The sequence below is a fragment of the Ictidomys tridecemlineatus genome, chromosome 3 (genome assembly GCF_052094955.1).
Source record: "Ictidomys tridecemlineatus isolate mIctTri1 chromosome 3, mIctTri1.hap1, whole genome shotgun sequence".
NCBI classification, from domain to species: domain Eukaryota; kingdom Metazoa; phylum Chordata; class Mammalia; order Rodentia; family Sciuridae; genus Ictidomys; species Ictidomys tridecemlineatus.
In genome coordinates this window covers 212,949,713-212,967,105 of record NC_135479.1, presented here as the reverse complement: position 1 = coordinate 212,967,105, position 17,393 = coordinate 212,949,713, and the positions used below count along the sequence as shown (strand labels likewise).

The following is a 17,393-nucleotide window of genomic DNA, read 5'->3' as shown; positions in this document are numbered from 1 at the left end:
GTTATTTCTTACAATTTCGGGTGACTCGACAGTTACTCAAAATATACAAAGGAAAGCAGGCCAGTCGTCCTCAAGCCGCGCGCACCTGGGGAGCGCCCAGAGTCTGGATGAGTCCACCTGTCTGTCCGCACTGCCCAGGGGCCGGCCCAGGGGCGGGGCCCGCGAAGCCGGCGGGGCGGGGCGTGCTGCGGAAATGACGTCTTCGGGGCGGGGCGCGCACCTGGGCACCTGGGCGGCCGCGGCGGCGCCGGGCGGCGGCGAGACGCGCGATGGAGGGCGACGGCGCTGGCCCGTGGGCCCTGGGGCTGCTGCGCACCTTCGACGCGGGCGAGTTCGCCGGCTGGGAGAAGGTCGGCTCGGGCGGTTTCGGGCAGGTGTACAAGGTGCGCCACGTCCACTGGAAGACGTGGCTCGCCATCAAGTGCTCCCCGAGCCTGCACGTCGACGACAGGTCAGCGGCCGGGCGGGGCGCTGGGGCGGGCGGCGGACCGCGCCGTTCGGTGGCGCACGGCGACGGCCGGGGCCGAGGGACTGGAACTCGGGGGGGCTCTCCAGTCTATCGGGGGCTCCTCCGGAGCAGCCTCGGGGGGAACCCGCACGCGGGAGAGGCCCAGAGGCGTGGGACGGGAGGACGCGGGGGTGCTTTGTGGAGCTCTGGGTCTGGCTGCGCTCGTCCAGGTGCCGGGCTGCGGCCCCGCGGGGGACCTCGGGGGCCGCGTTTGCCGAGAAGTACACTGCCTATTCGCTCTGCTTGACCCATCCCGGTTCCTGGCCCGAGCGGCCCCGTAATTTGGGGGTCCCGAGTTCGCCCTGCACCTTAGATCAGCGCCCCCGAGACGTGCCCCCCCCTCCTGGGATCTATCTGGGCGCTGCGGTCTGCTCCGGGCTTAGAAAAATTGCCGTGTGGGCATCTGGGCTTTGTGAGTGTAGGTAGGCTCCGTTCGAGTTACTCAGTAATTTACATAGGAGCACAAATTGGTGTAAGACGGTAATTATTTCGGTCGGAAGCACGGATTTGGCTCGGGCGAAGCGTCCTCAGCGCCCGGCACTTGGGCACTTGGCGTCGTGCCCCGAGGGTCCGGGCTTGGCCAGAGTCGTCGGGGCCGGGGCCTTGTTCTGCCCAGCACTTCCTCGACGCACGCTTTAGTTTTCGGGGACTTCACTTCGAAGGCGAGCCTTGGCGGAAGGGCCTTGCGTTAACCGGCTCTGCGTCCTTGCCATGGGCCTCTGTCCCTGTGTAAAAGCCTGCCTGCCCGCCCCTCCCTGGCAGGACTGCTCAAAGGAATGAGAACCCCACCACTCCGGAGGATCCAGTGGGTCGGACTGTGGTCTGTGGGGGTAGGATGGGGGGAAGATTCTTGAAAACGAACCCCCTCATTCATCCTCTGCAGTTGAGTTCATAAGCTTCACTGTAGCATATTTTTCAAGCGTTCCATGTGGAAGCCTTTTCCCATGTTTCCACCCAGCCTCCTGGGACAGATGCGGCAGGCAGCTTTTTCTAGACTCCACCTGGCTGCCTCAGACCTGGGTTCCCCTGCTGGGACATTGTGATGGGCTCACCTCTGGCTTTCCTATAGGTGGTGGTGTGTGCGGTCCCAGCCTCCAGGAGCTATGGCTGGCTGGTGAGAGGCCCTGTCCCCTCCCTGTGCACCCTCATCCTTGGCCAGGGAAATCCACCGAGAGCAAATTTCATGTCACCCTTGCAGTTCAAGGGAGATGGCTTGCTGAGGCTGTGCAGAGCTCAGGCCTCCACTCTCCCACCTTGGGAACCTCTCAGGCTGGGAGGGGCGCTGTGGTTATTTTGAGGAAATTCAACCACTCTGAATACCACCCGGCAGCTAGTTCTGGAATATGCCTCTTCATGGGGGCACTTTATACCCTTGGGCATGTTAGTTTGATGGAGTTTCAAGCCAAAATGGGCTTTATTCACCAGCCAAGATTGAATACCAGTTTCTGTTTTGGGAGGGCAAAGTGAACAAGCACAGGCCCAGGTGATGTCCCAGCCTGGGAGCAACCCCTTGTTCCTAGGGTGGCTTGAAGATGAAGCTGGGTTTCTCCCCTGGAGATGGGTCACTTAGGATCTTGTAGTTGAAAAGTGTTTTGTCCTTTAACTGGAAGCCTTTCCTGCCCTGCCCAAAGCAGGCAGGTGCTGGCATGTTGGCTGCTAGGTGGAGGTCAGAGGCTCCATTGGGAGGCATTTCACCTGCTGCCCTTGGCCTGGGGTGGTGCAGGCTGCAGTATGCGTCTGCCACCGGGCCTCTCTGCTAGAGAGGAGGTGGGAAGGCCCTGCAGGGTGTCAGCTTAGTCCTTAGGGTTGTCACCAACTTGGGTAATGGGGATGTATAGCCCTCCTGCTGTGGTGCGGGGGGGGGGGGCTGATTGTGGTGCAATCTTGCCAGTTGCTGCTGCTTATTTTTTTTGTACCAGAGATTGAACCCAGGGGTACTTAGCCACTAAGCTGCATCCCAGCCCTTTTTATTTTGAGACAGAGTCTCCTAGCTTGCTTACAGCCTCACTACTTGCTAAGGCTGGCTTTGAACCTGTGATCCTCGTGCCTCAGCCTCAGGTTGCCAGTTGCTTCTGAATCTTGAAATAACTGTTGTGCTGTCTGTCCAGCGATGCCCCCCCCCCCCGTGCTCTTTTGGTGCCCACCCTGCACTGCATTTGCAAGGTGTGACCTGGAGGAAGGGGATTTCCTGGGGTCTATGTGCAGGCCCCATCCATCCCCTCACCTCCCATCTTGTCTTGTCTGCTTGAGGATGGAACCTCTCACCTCTGCCAGTGGTCTGGGCCTCTTCCCAGGGCGACTGGACTGTATGGCCAACTCCACTGTTGCTTAGGGTCCCACCACAGGTACAGTTGTGGGCCAGGCTGATTTCCATTGGCCAGGGCTGCTTACCCCTCAAGGCACATGCTGCCCTGGCCCCAATCTTTATCTACCCTTGGCCAGCCCTGATGGTCACACCTGCAGGCCGCCCCAGGCCTTGTGCCCAGGCATGTCTATGCAGAGAGGGTCAGTGCTTGTTAGATGCACCCTGTACCCATTTCAAGGCTTCCTGGGGGCCAGGATATTTTTGCCAAGGGGTCTCTGTTCCTGAGCTTCTCTTTACCTGGCTTGGTGCTTTGGGAAATCACGCCTGTCAGCTCTGGGTGTGTGCCTGGCCTCCTCAACCGACTCTAAATGGGGGGTTCCTGGGTACATGTAGGGTGGAGTGCAGGGCCTGTTCAGAGAGAGCAAGTGACTCCAAGGACCCCATTCCTCCCTGCCCTGCCCCCAGCTCTGGGGAGGCTCACAGTAAGGGAGCACAGGCAGCGCCTGTGAGCTGGGCCTGGCTGGTCGGGCGAGCCTGAGCAAACCCGGGGTTTGTAACTACAGAGCCCACAGTCGGACAAGCCCAATTCCTGTCAGTTTTAAAAATAGCAGTGTGGGAACCCCTCGGAGGCTCCCTGGGAAGGTAATTGGACTGCCCTGCAGCAGCCCTGGCAGAGAGGCTGCTCCCGACTCACAGGAGGGGCCAGGCTGTGCTCTGCCCAGGGGGTTCCCAGGCTGCTGGAGCCCGGTGCGGCTGCGCACCCTCTCTCCCTCCCCCTTCTCCAGCTCTCCCCCCTCCCCCTTCTCTAGCTCTACTGTGACCTGGGCCTCCTTCACCTCCAGCTGGTCTTTTTGTCTTTGGAGTTTCTGACTGAGCTGCAGGAACCCTGTGGCTTATCTACCAATGTGTCAGCCAGCTCTGGAGGGCTGGCAGGGGCCTGCTGGAGAAATGACTGGCCCGACACCATTTCTGAGGTTCTTTTAAAGTGTCTTTAAAAGAAACTTGGTCCTGTCAATGCTGAGATCTTTCCATCTGGAGCCATAGGGTGTCGGGCCTGGGTGGGGTATTTTCTGCTGGGAAGCCCAGAATCGGCAGCCCTTTCCCCAGCAGGGAAGCGGGAGGCAGGACAAGGACCCGGCCCTGTTTTAATTAAACTGATGTCTGTCCACTTTGCTGTGAACCATGGTGCCCTGAACTGGGCACCTGGACGTCTGGGCTCCACCCCTGCCCCAGCACTGAGGCTTGAGCTCTGGGGACTGGTCTAAAATCCCTCCAATATTTAAAGTATTAGTAATGATTATAAACCTATGCTTCCTTTTGTGTGGTCGCCAGACACTGGATACACTGCTTAGGGGGAAAATGTATAATAATAATTGCTGTGGACAAAAAATGATGGTGAGTCTGCCAGGACCTCAGCTCTCCTGGGGAGTGCCCTCCCGGCCTCCAGCAGGCCCTGCCAGGCCTCCAGAGCTGCAAATGCACCCAAGGAGGGCAGGAGCCGCTGAGCCTGTGGGCTGTGGTGTGCATCCTGGGGCTCTGTAGAGAGGCTGCTGGGTGGGGACCTTGGGACTTTGCCTCGGGGGCCAGTAGATAAGAAGAAATGGTATAAAAAGTTCCAGTGAAATACCGACCCTTCTGAGCAGAGCCAGGGCCTCTGCCACCTTGTGCTTGCTCAGCCCTGTCTGCACCTGAGGGTGGTTTTGTCACCGGAGATAGCGGCTTGTTTTGCAGGGTAGCTGATCTCCTCCCTGAAATGCCCAGAACCTGGGCTCCTGAGAGGAGGGGCAGTGTGGACGGGCTCCCTCAGGCCAAGTGCCCAAGCTGGTGCTGGCTCCTGGGGACCCAGCCTAGGATCAGCTTTCTGGAGTAAACCTACCTTGGGTGCTGTTTTTAGGTTCTACGGAGAGGAGGTGGGTGGGAGGGGTTGGGTGAGTGGGAGGCGGGGTCTGCCCGGGCTGCGTGTGTTAAGCTTGGTGGGCAAACAGATCAACAGTTTGCAGAGGGGCTCGGAGCTTCCTTTTTATAGGATAGTCTCAACTGAACAACTTGGTTCTCTGTCCGTTATCACCAGGTTGGCGTCTAGGGGCCCTACTTGGAATGTATGTGGCAGGTGGAAAAGTGGCTGACCAGCCTATAAATACCTGAACTGTCCATTCAAGACCTCAGGACAGTCCCTTGCTCAATTTACCCTGGAACTTCTGCAGAAGGACTTGTGCCAAAGCCATCTGGCACCATGGGACAATAGGGAGACGTACGAATGGGCCACTTTTTAAGAGAAAATAAGAGCAGTAGGAAAAAGACATATGATAATTTTGATTCTTGCGAGGCAAGTGCTTTACCACTGAGCCCCAGCCCCAGCCTAATAATTTTGATTCTCAACAAGATGCAAAACTGAAGCAGAGCAGGTAGCAGGTCCCAGTTGGTGATCCTTGGGACCTGGTGACACCAGGACCCGTGGAGTTGGTGACTGGTGAGGGTGGTCCTCATGCTGGGGCCTGCTTCAGTGAGTGATACTTCCCGGGAGAGAAAGGGACCCAGCAGAGGGGACACGTTCTCCCCGCTCAGTGCCTGTGGAGTCTGGGATTAAGGTCGGAAGTGCCACTGGCCAGGTCTGGACTGTTGGTCTCCGAGTCAGGTTCAGCCCATGGTGCTCCGGGATCTGCCCCTGTTGGGTCCCTGAGCCTGGCCAGGCCCCGGGGCTTTGAGGACCCTAGTGTGGACAGCGCCTCACCCGCCCAGGGGCTCACAGCACAAGGGGCCTGCCCCCTCTCGCTGCTGTAGTCACTTAGCCAGAGTGCTAGGAAAGCCAGCTGCGCTGAGCTGCTTGCTTTGTGGTCACGTGACCTGCACGTTCAGTATGTTAACCTCTTCTCCAGCCCCCGACACGGCTGGGCTCGCCCCTCTGAGCCCCTCTGGAGCTTTATGGGAGCTGCCTGTGGGTACGTACGAGAGAGCTCAGTGCTGGTAAGAATCCAGGGGTTCCTCTTGCCCACCTGCCATCCTTCCCGCATGGGCGTCTTTACAGCTGTCAGGAAGCCCGGGAGATGGCTGCTGTCTCAACAAGAAGGTCAGATGGTCAAGGAGTGGCTCTCTTTTGTTGGCACAGTTTGGAATTCTCCATCAGGCTCCAGGTGGGAGCAGGCACAGGAGTGTCCCCACAGCTGCTCTGGGTTGGACCAGGAGGAGCAGGCTGTGCCAAGCCCCAGGAGAGCCCCAGGGTGGAGCTATGGTGATGGGCCCTGAGTTATGGGCAGGAGCTTGTGTTGGACCCTGCAGTCCCGAGAGTTACCTCAAGGCTGCTCCAGTCTGCACGGGAGGTGTGTGGACACTGAGTGGCCCTGCTCTCAGCTCGGTATTTGAGGGCGCTGCAGGCATGTTCTGGACTTTCCCTGTGGGGAGCTTGTTGTGACTGGAAAGTGGCTGTCCCAACCCCCACCTGTTCTCAAGGGGCGAGGCCTGGGCGCCTGGATCCACCAGCCTCCAGGGTGCCTCCTGGGGTCCATGTTGTAGAGCACTGGCCCAGATCCTGCATGGCCAGGTCATGTCCTCCTGGATCTGGCCTTTTCCCCTCAATGTATGTGCGCCAAGACTTTTGACCCCTGACCCTGGCACGGCCCGCTGCTTTGCACTCTCCTCTGAGTGACCTTTGGCCAGGGGCTGGCAAGCGCCCATCGGGGCTGGAGAACGGAGGTTCCTGGCTTTGCCGGCTGCGGGTCTGTTGCAAGTGCTCATCGCACAGCCGGTGTGTACAGAGGCTGGAGCTGGTGAAAGTCCACGCAGAAGCAGGTGGCAGGCAGGACGGCCGCTCAGTGGCTTCTCCACAGGTGGGACACACAGCCAGCGCAGCTCCCAGGGAACGAGAGTGGGTCTCAGGCTCATTGGTACCCCAGCTGTGTTCACAGGTTGGCATCATTCACAAAAGCCAAGAGGTGGGAACCGTCTGGGTCGTACACAGTGTAGGGTGTTCCTACCACGGCGTATTATTCAACCATGAAAATGAGGGACATTTTGATAAGTGGTCTAACAAATTAGGCCTTGAAAACATACTTAGTGAAATAACCAAACACTGAAGAACAGATACTTTGTGATTCCACTCACATGAGGTGCCTGGATGCAAAGTCCTAGGGACTGAGAATAGGGTGGGGGCTGGGGAGGCTTTACTGTCTAACAGGTGCAGATTTTGTTGGGGAGATAAGTTCTGGGCGTAGGAGGCAGTGATGGTCATGCAGCTTTAGGAAGTGTGTGGTGCCGCTGGCCGGGGGTTTGGAACAGTTAGGAGGGCGCGTGCCGTGTTGGTGTCTGTATCTCACCACAGCAGAGTGAGGGCCCGGCCCTGCTTGGATCTGCTGCTCCCTAGTGTGCGGGTGGGTTCGGCCTTCACAGGGCAAGTGGGCTCCTCTGGTAGAGGGTTAGTCTCAACTTTCAGCCCACACTGTCTTCCCTCCCCAAGAAAAGGCAGTGTCCGCTGCCAGGCTCCAACCCGGGGTGCCCAGGTGGCCTGCGGGTATCCAGATAATTGCTGGAGCTCCTCTCCTGTGTACTTGGAGCAGCCTGGGGGCTCCAGTGTTAGGGCTGTGGCACTGGTGGGCTCCGTGAGTGCCCTGACCGTGGCTGGCTGGGCAGGGCCTGCCGTCCCCCTTCACTCCTTTGAACTTTTGCAGGGAGCGCCTGGAGCTTCTGGAGGAAGCCAAGAAGATGGAGATGGCCAAGTTCCGCTATGTCCTGCCTGTGTACGGCATCTGCCGGGAGCCCGTGGGCCTGGTCATGGAGTACATGGAGACGGGCTCTCTGGAGAAGCTGCTGGCCTCGGAGCCACTGCCCTGGGACCTGCGCTTTCGGATTGTTCATGAGACAGCCGTGGGCATGAACTTCCTGCACTGCATGACCCCGCCACTCCTGCACTTGGACTTGAAGCCCGCAAACATCCTGCTGGATGCCCACTACCACGTCAAGGTGGGCAGCACCGTGCCCTGGGAAGTGGGTGGCTGGTCTGTGGCCAGGGAATTGGGGTGCAGCTGTAGGCTATGGCGAGGTTGGGGAAGGAGGTATTCTGTGGGAAAGAACTTGGTGCCCTGGGAGGCCAGTTTTTACTTTTTTTCCCCTTTGATAAGTTTATAAAACCTGGAAGGTGTGAGCCTCTGACCGGCCTCCTGCGGCGCCTGGACTTGGTTCTAGCATGGCCAGTTTGTGTCAGGCTGTACGTCTTGAATGTTGTTCCTTTGGATGGCCTTTGAGTCCAGGCTGTGTCACCACTGGCCCTGGATGGCACTGTCCTGGGCTCTTGCCCTGTGGTGGTAGTGTCACTCACAGGAGGCCTGAGTCACACGTGGGCCCCTCTGTCCTCTTCCATGCAGGAAAACAGATCCATGAGGGAGAGAAGGAGCCGAGAGCCAGGGCCGGAGTGGTCCTGAGGGGCAGGGCACAGCAGGGGCACGGCCGTGGCTCGGTCTCTTTGTTGTTCCTGTCTGCACAGCGCTGCTGGCCCTTCCTGTTGACCGGGCCTTTAGGAGACACCTGAACCCAGGGCCCGCCCTGCCCCTGGGCTCTGGGGTGGGCCTGGTGTGCGATGGCCCATGTGGCACTCACAGAGCCCCTCCTGCAGGGAGGTGGAGAAGCAGATTTTCATTCTGGACAGTGAATATAAGCTATTTCTTGGGTGGGCCTCACTCCACCGTAGGTTTTAACTAAAAATGCACCTGCTGTGACGTGAGCAGGAGTCGGGGCGGTGAAGACTCAGGCACGGGACCAGGTGTGAGGGAATGAGCTCTGTAGGCTCAGCAGCTGCCGTCCCAGCTCCTGTCTCCTGTGGTTGGCAGGGGAGTGCAGGTCCTGAGGGCCCAGTGAGTGTGAAGTTCTTTGTTCTCAAACATGCATTCTGCACCAGAAAGAGAAGGACGACAGGCCCCTGCTCCGCAGCAGGGCTTATGCAGGACTGACGGCTCCACAGTAGAGGTACAGTGTGGATGGTGGCCACTTGCTAAGCTGGGGCCCACAGGGGTTAGATTAGTGACCAGAATGACCAGCCGCAAGGTGTGGAGCATGAGCTGGAACCCGTTCTGTGGGGCTGCAGAGCCTTGATTTCCTGCCTGTCCCGCTGCCGTCTGGCATGACCAGGAAGATGCAGTGAGTGGCACGAGACAATCCCTCAGGATGGAGTGAGGCAGGGTGTGCAGGTGTCCAGCCAGGCCTTCGTCGGGGGCAGGCTGAACTGTGTCAGAGGTGGGGAGAAGACCCTGGGTGTGGAGGAAACAGCCCAAGCAACCTCAGGAAGGTTCTGGGCTTAATGGCGTGTGGGCAGGGAAAGCCGCAGGCGTCCTTGGGTTAACATAGAGGGTGCCTGAAGGTGACCTGGTCTTTAAGGACTGCTGGGTGGGTTTTCGCAAGTCCCCAGGCTGTCCGTGGCCTGGCTGGGCACCTGTGCCCCTCGCTCCTTTCCACACTTTCCTGCCTCTCTAACAGGGGTGTGGAATGCACACGGGGTGGGGGGTAGGCATTCCTTGGAGGACACAGTGACGTCCTTCTTCTGGGTGTGGGCCTGGGGTGCAGCCCCCGGTCCTGTCAGCTGGGTGGGGAGTGGAGCGGCAAGATCATGCCTTCTCTAGGTTGTCATCAGGGGTCAGTGACTGGTGAGTGCTCAGCTCGATGCCCACCCAGAGTGCTTAGCAGGTTCAGCTGCTGGCTGGTGGCTTGTCACCAGCAGGTCATCGCCTCAGGTCAGGCACAGATGCTCACTCAGGCGTCTTCGCCAGCTGCAGTCACACCGCAGAGACCCAGCGCTTGCTCAGTGAGCCGAGAGTGGGGTCTAGTCCTTGTGTCCCTGGACACACTGGGCTTGCCTTCCCTGCAGGCCATTTTGGTGTGGACTCGAGGGCCTCCCCTCCCTTTCTTACAGACCTTGGTTTTGAAGGGCTGGACCTGATGGGGTGTTCATTCCTAATGCAGATTTTTTTGAAGAAGCTGCTAGAATGATGGGCAGGTCCTCCGAGAGGGCATGACCCCATGCTTCTCTGCTGGCACAGGACAGCTGTCTTCCTTGCCTGAGTGCACCCTGAAAGGCCCCAGGAAAGGTTTGGTCGCCTCTGAGAAGCCCCAAACAGAGTCTTAGAAACAGCTGCCTGGGGCCTGGGGTGCGGCTCTGTGGCAGAGCACTGGCCTAGCACGCACCAGGCCCTGGATTTGATCCTCAGCACGGAAATGGGAGGAAAAAACAAAGCAACAACCAGCAGGTGTGAGGAGGCAGCTGCGCTCCGGTTGGGAGTGCTGCTCCGGGGCCTGAGACAGGCTCTAAGGCTCTGAGGCTCGGGTGCATTGGCCCCAGGTTTCCAGGCGGTTTTGGTGGGTGGACATCTATACTGTGGACCGGGATGAGCCGCAGGCTGCCATCCACCGCTTCCTGTGGCTCAGACGCGTGCTGCCTCTCTGTACCCAGGGGGATTAGAGCCAGAACCTCACGGCAGCCATCTGTTCTGCCGAGTGTGTGAAATATAGTACGTTTTAAGTTGTCGCCTCATATTACTCTGTGTTGGGTACAACAGCTCTCCATGTTGAGATGATGCTGGGTAATACGGTGGGGTCACAGGCTGCGCGCTCACCCCTCCGCCCAGGCCAGACTATTCGGAGCGTCATGGCATGGGGGCAGGATCCGCTGTGCTTGAAGTGCCCTTCCTGTTCAACAGCAACGGGCCACTTTATTACTCTTGTCCAGCTGGGCCTGAGGTTGAAGGGCCACATTCTTGGGGGCCCCTGTGAGCCCTGAGCTCTCAGGACTCTGAGTCAGATGCCGATGTGAGTGTTCGTGGGCCAGGAGGCCTTTGCTGCTCCTGATCTGTGGCGAGAGCCGGGGTGAGGGGCAGCCCAGGGCCCGGCCAGGTGAAGGTGCCCCTGGGAATTCCGTATTCCCAGGCTGCATCTGATGCCAGGCTTTGGGCAGAGAATGTGTGCTGCTCTCTGTCACCAAGTGTACCTCGAAGTGGCTGGTCTGTTTGGGTCAGTGACAGAGATGAGGAGAAATGGCTGTGTTCAGAGAGAAGCATGGAGCACCGGGCTCCCTAAATCCCAGCCTATCTTCATTTCTGAATTTAAGGCCTGGTAGGCCACCAGTGGTCATCGAACAGACGTTTTCTCTGTCGCTAAACCTGTTCTGAGAGCTGAAGTGCTTTTCCCTGCCTCCCAGCGCTGGGCTTCTCAGGACGGAGCTGCGGGACAGGGTGATGGTTTTGTCTGGGGAAGTGGCAATTTCTTCCCGGACATCTCAGGATTTCTCTTGAGGCCTGAGGCTGGTTGAGCCCACAAAACCTGGGGGACCCAGAGTGGGCGCTTGGGCCTGGTGAGCTCCAGCCTGGGCGCCGCTCAGCTGGGCTGCAGGGGTGAGGACTGACCTGGCCCCACCAGTGTCTTCCTGCTGTGCAGGGTGAGGACCGGCCTGGCTCCCTGTGGTCATGGTCAGCCTGGGTGATGGGTGTGTCTTAGGAGGAGCCCAAGGTTAATTTACAAGGCTTAAAAACGCTCCACTTGAAGAAGAGGAGACAGGGAACTTCTCCCTGAGGATTGGGTGTCCAGTGAGAGTTGTGGCTTGGTTCCAGCAGCGTTTCATGGGGCCTGGAGGAGAGGGGCCACTCCCAGAGGCCTGTGTGGTCCTCAGTGGGTGTAAGCCAGCCATAAAAGTGTCTGCCAAGGGAGTCAGGGGTGGGGGTCCCTGAGTGGCGGGGGCTGGGGGCTCACCACTGAGCGTCTGCTGATAACAGACGTTCTGGGCAGAAACAGCATGCCCCGTGGGGTCGAGGCGAGGTACGTGCTGTGCTTGCTAATTTAAAGGGCCTCTGGAGGTGTGTTGCCCTTTAAAGGACTTGCTGCCACTTGCCAGCCCAGCTGGAGGGTTGCACAACCAGCTGGCCCAGCCCGTCACGTGTGTTCCTTCACCTGTAAACCCTGGGCGCTGCTCTTCCCTTGGTGCCACCGGGGAGTGTCAGCCACAGGGCAGACCTGCTGCCTTGCGATGTGGGCCTGTGGTTCTTGAGTTCCTTGCCCAGGGAATCTCTCCTTAAACCCTGATCTCTTCCCATCCATCAGGTGGTGGCTCTTCAGCCTGCAGACGCTCTGTCTGAGCTGCCTTGTCTCCCGCCTGCCCAGGCTGGGCTACCTGCAGGAGTGAGCTGGGGGCACGGTGTCTGGCTCGGGGGCACTGCCAGCTCGCTGCCCCTGGCCCCATGGAGGGCTGACCTGCTCCCCTCTGCTCTGTTTCAGATTTCCGATTTTGGGCTGGCCAAGTGCAGCGGGCTGTCCCACTCTCATGACCTGAGCATGGATGGCCTGTTCGGCACCATTGCCTACCTCCCTCCAGAGCGCATCCGGGAGAAGAGCCGGCTCTTTGACACCAAGCACGATGTGTACAGGTGCCTGATGCCCTGCCCCATCCCTGTGGGCCCCTCTGGGGACCCTGAGCCCGTGTCTTCCTGTCCTGAACAGGGGCTTTCAGAACGACTCTGGGTGTGCATCAGCAGTGGGTTCAGTCCAGGTGAAAGGAGTGTGTCTTTTGGGCTGGGGATGTTAGCCTGGGGGCAGGTTCCCGGGGTACAAGAGACCCCTCTTCCCAGTGGGTGCTGCTGGTTGTAGATGAGCCGCTCCTGGCGGCAGGGTGAGGACTGGCCTGGCTCCCTGTGGAGCAGGCAGTGGTGCTGTGCTGGGTCTCCTGTGGCATTTTTATGAAACGTGCATTTTATTGTCAGAAAAACCTGTTGCTTCAAGTGGTCCCCGTGCCCATGTGCCCATGGGTGTGGGCTCTTCACAGTTCATTTTCCTCTGAACTTTGAGGAGGGAGCTGCTGACACTTGTGGGGTCACCTGGCTGCGATGGAGGAGCATGGGCAGGACCTGGTTGCTAGGTTACCAGATTCCTTTCATTTTCAAGTTGTGAGAGTTAATCTCACTGAGAAAACGGAGGCAGGGAGGGTGCAGCCACGCACCAGGAACTGCTTGGGCTCTGCCCTCGTGCCACCGACACCTGGGTCCTGGCTGACTGGTTTGACAGTTGCCCTGGTACGTGAGCTTGCCCTGCCTGGAGCTGCGGCTCCTGGCCCTTCGGGGACCATCATGGCTTGCAGAGTCGGGGAGAATAGGTAGGGTGCTCTGTTTAGAGCTGAGTTTTCAGTTAGTGTGAGCTCTCTGTCAGTAACCGTTATCAAACTCCGCGCTTCGTGGGGTGAGTCTTTGGACTCCCTTTTTTAATTTTAATTTTTTAAATGCACTGGATTGGGCCCCTTTTTTGGTGTATCTAGAGTAATTTACATGTGAGTGTGCGTCCCGAGTGGCCAGCAAAGGGCTTCGGGACAGAGGGGCCACCTAGGAGTTCTCCGTGCCCTTTCCTTAGCCATCCTCTGACATCTCAGAGACCACTGGGAGTATTTGCCCAGTGCTCCACGACTGTCCTTAGAGTCAGAACCCTAGAGAGCAGGGGGCCGTGAGGACGCCAGCAAACGCCTGTCACCTGCTCTGTGCCCGGCGGGCGAGAAGGTGGTAACGTCCACTCCCGCCAAGAGCCCTCCAGGGTCCTGCCTGCCGCCTGAAGACTGCGGCTCAGCCACGAGGTCTTCCGTTCCCACCTGAGCCCATGTGGGGGTGTCATCCATCCTGGCTTCCCCTTTCAGAAAGGCAGGAGAAATGTCCCGGGGCCTCCTTGGGAGCCTTGGAGGGGCTTCTCCAGCTCGTTGCAGGGTGACCGCGCCCCAGACCTGAGCTGAGGGTCCTGAGCCCACGCTGACGCACCTGGCTTCTCTTCCAGCTTTGCCATCGTGATCTGGGGCGTGCTCACACAGAAGAAGCCCTTCGCAGGTGAGTGGCGCTGCCCACGAGGTGCCAGGCAACGTCTCCTGGACTGTGGGGTATCTTCCTTGTCCCTTCTCAGCTCTGGGGTGGTGCCTGTGACCCAGCAAGGCCACCCCACTATCGGCTTTTCTATACGCTGACAAGGTGCTTGGGCAGAGTTGTTTGCAGGCAGGAAATTACATCTAGGACACACACAGGAAGAGAGATTCGAAGGGGTCCATTCTTAGGGGCCATTTAATTTTTTTGTGTGGAATACGTAACAAAATATGTCATTTTCACCATTTAAAATGTGTGATTCTGTGACATCGAAGACGTTCACAGTTAGACAGCATCACGGTCTGGTTCCAGACACCCCTGCCACCCCAGCAGGAGCCCGTGCCCATGTGGTCACTCCGGCTCATCCCGGCCACCATCCCCTCCCAGTCTCTGGCAACCCCCATCTGCTTTCTGTCGGCGGATTTGCCTTTTTTCAGCCGATTCTCTTTCTTTCTTTTTTAAAGGAAAAAAAGAAAGGAATTGTGAATACACATGACAGATTTGCTCTCCACACTGCCTGTGAACATGTGGTCCAGTAGTAGTTAGGGTGTCCACACGCTGGACCAGCCTCCTAGACCAGAAAATGCTCCCCCACCTGCCCCAGCTAGGCAATCCCTATTGTGACCTCTTTCCTCGGAATTTCAGTACCTGGGTTAAGTACGTAAAGTCTGGGTAGCTTTTACTGTATCGGAGAGGAGAGCCTTTTTCTCTGCATTACTCATGACATTGTGTGGTGTGACCAAGATGCCAAAAAAAATACACATCTTGCTAGCCTGTGCCAGGCTCAGGTCTGGGAAAGAGAAAGGGTCTCTGGATGACCCTCAGGCCTGGGAGTCCGTCGAGGCAGACTCGGCCAGTGTATGGAAAAGGGGCCAGGCAGGGGCGATCCCGAGCCTTGTGGACGTCCCAGACCCCGGTCAAGAGGTCCTACCTGTCCTCTGGCTACCACTGCACTTTGTTCCCGGCTGCCCTTCCCGAGGCCCACGCTGAATGCACTGTAACGCGCAGCCTGCCAGTTGGACATGAAATTGTCTGGCAGGTTGACACCTGAAGCCAGGTGTGCGGGGCCAGTGGGAGGATCGCGCTCTTGCTGCTTTATAGCCTCCTAGGCGGGGAGCAAGGTGCAGCACCGCGTGAGGTGCCAGGGCGTTTTCTGTCCTGTTTGGCAGTAGGAAGTCTCCCCGAGATGGACTTGACTTTCATTTCATTAGAGGGTTTGAAGTCTGCGTTGTCATGGAAATACCCGCAGACACTGAAGACAGTGATGGTGTGGGACAGACCGCGTGGAGTCCCGGCAGCTGTCAGTGTGGGCCAGCTCTCTGCCCCTGCTGATGGCACCTGCCTTTGTGGAGGGCTTGCTGGAAACTCGGGGGCAGGAACACTGTGGGGAACCAGAAGCCGGGAGGCCAGCCTGAGAAGAACCCGGCCCTGGGGCTGCCTCGGGCCCTCCCCTCAGGGCGGAGGAGAATGGCGGTGGAGCATGGTGGAGCATGGTGGAGCATGGTGCCCTGACGGCTGCACTTGTCCCCTAGATGAGAAGAACATCCTGCACATCATGGTGAAGGTGGTGAAGGGCCACCGCCCGGAGCTGCCCCCCATCTGTAGGCCCCGGCCGCGCGCCTGCGGGAACCTACTGCGCCTCATGCAGAGGTGCTGGCGCGAGGAGCCGCGGGAACGGCCCACCTTCCAGGGTGAGTGTTGGTTCTCCCTGGGGCGAGGCTCTGGATGGCTTTGCTGTTGCCACCGAGGTGATGACCAGGCTCCTGGTGGGAGCAAGGTGCACAAGGACGCGGGGCCCAGTCACCTGGCCCTGCCTCAGACCTCCAGCAGTCAGGGCCAAGGGGGGCTGCTGGACCCAGTGGCTGCCTTCACCACCCCCACCCCTGCTCCTGGCCAGGACGGGGCTTGCTGCCCAGGGGAGCCCATGATTTCAGGTCAGACACAACGTGGTGTCTTCAGGAGACTGCCCGACTGGGCCTCTTGGCACCGTTCTCCTGGGGTCCTGCCCTCCTGGCACAGAGAAGTGGGCCTTGGGTAGTCAGCCCTGGTGGATCCAAGGCAGTCCCTGCTCTCACAGCATGCAGGGGGACAACCTGGGGACAACAAGGGCAGGGCTCACCGCTACTGCTGTTGGCAGGGCATCGAGGCGGCCTTGCCCTGTGTCTGGTGAGCCCTCCAGATGGTGGCACGAGGCAGGCCAGGCCTGGTGGGTGGGTTGCCCCGTGGGGGTCCTGGGTTCTGCTGACTGATCTCAGTGCTGATGGCATCTGGCTCAACCTGCTACTTGGAGACTTTAGGGTGTCTGTGTCCCTTTGGAATTGTGTAGAAACTGTTAATCAAATGACATGCTCCTTTTTGTCTTTTTCCCCTCAAAGAAATTACTTCTGAAACCGAGATCCTCTGTGAAAAACCTGACGAGGAGGTGAGAGAGCCAACTCCAGACCCAGCGGGGAAGAGCCCGCCGGGGCCCAAGAGCGAGGTGAGGGGCCTTCCAGCCCATCCCTGCCTCTGCAGACCCTGGCCAGCCACCTCCTCCCTGAGCCGGCCTTGTGCCCGCCTTGTGCCCAGTTCTGTGGCAGTGTAGGTCCCTGGGCATCCCCAAGCTCATCTGCCCTCCTGCTGCCCTTCCTTCCCTGTGTCCTGCCAGGGGCTGTGTGAACAGTGTGGGCGCCCACTTGAACTGCTGGGTCTCACTGGACACCTGAACCACCGGGCTCAGAAGGCCCAGCCTCTGCTAGGCAGGGCAGGCGGGAGGTGCCTGCTCTGGGTCCTGTGCCCCCCGCTTCCTCACTGTGCAGAGCTGGTTGTTCTGTGAGTGTGGCAGGTTATCTCAGAGGAGAAGGAAGTTCCCAGTGCCTGGAGGGCAGTAGGAAGGAAGCACCTTGCAGAGTGAAGCCTGGTACGCAGCCTGTGGCACGTCTTCAGTGCAGGGCAGTCTCCCAGGGAGACAGGCACACAGAATGGAGAAGGGGCTGTGGGCACGTGAGCACCTGGGCCAAGGCACCGGGAGGCCTGGAAAAGAGGTGGGCTGGGTCCCCGATAAGGCAAGAGAGGCAGCCAGCAGGTGGATGTGGCTCAGTCTGCCAGGAGACCAAGTCAGAGTGAATCCAAGGGTCAGCGGGCGGGGGAGGGGGTTTGGAACAAACGGTCATGGTCCGGGGAATTCCCGCCAGGAATCTCCCATCTCATGCAGAAAGACCCTTTAAAGGGCCTCTTGCTGTGCGCTGGATTGGATCACCATGTTGTCCCCAAGCTGGACCCACCCTGGCCTGCCCACAGACATCTCCAAAGCCTGACTTAGCTCCAAGGGCAGGCTGGACGCGCAGGGCCAGCCCCGCTCTCCCCTCCGCATTCCCGCTGTGCCTCCGCTCAGCCCGGGCCTCTGGAGCATGCTGTGCTGGACTTGACACTTTTCTCACAGTGTCCGTGCTGCGCACCAGGGGGTCTGTGCAGCCCCGAGTCTCGCTGTGGTCACGTCACCCACATCACTTCCTGGTACCCAATAGCGTTCTCCTCCTTGCCTTGGTGGAGGACCGGGGCCCTCACCTCCTCCCTCCTCGCTGCAGGCGGTGCCCGGGTCCTCGCGTCTCCAGCGCGCCTCTGCCCCAGCCTTCGATAACGACTGCAGCCTCTCGGAGCTGCTGTCGCAGCTGGACTCTGGATTTCTCAGACCATCGAGGGCCCTGAGGAGCTCAGCCGCAGCTCCTCCGAGTGCAAGCTTCCG

At 59.1% G+C, this 17,393-nt stretch overlaps 1 protein-coding gene across 1 annotated transcript in view; it reads left to right on the top strand.

Annotated features, from left to right (window-relative positions):
- The first annotated feature begins 202 nt into the window (after window positions 1-202).
- The window catches only part of Ripk4 (receptor interacting serine/threonine kinase 4), a 21,325-nt gene continuing 4,134 nt past the window's right edge, over window positions 203-17,393 (top strand). The window contains 8 exon segments of the mRNA XM_078041201.1: window positions 203-451; window positions 7,475-7,766; window positions 12,057-12,205; window positions 13,590-13,639; window positions 15,202-15,360; window positions 16,045-16,148; window positions 17,236-17,329; window positions 17,332-17,391. Of these exon segments, the coding sequence (XP_077897327.1) occupies window positions 270-451; window positions 7,475-7,766; window positions 12,057-12,205; window positions 13,590-13,639; window positions 15,202-15,360; window positions 16,045-16,148; window positions 17,236-17,329; window positions 17,332-17,391 (1,090 nt within the window). The 5' untranslated portion in view covers window positions 203-269.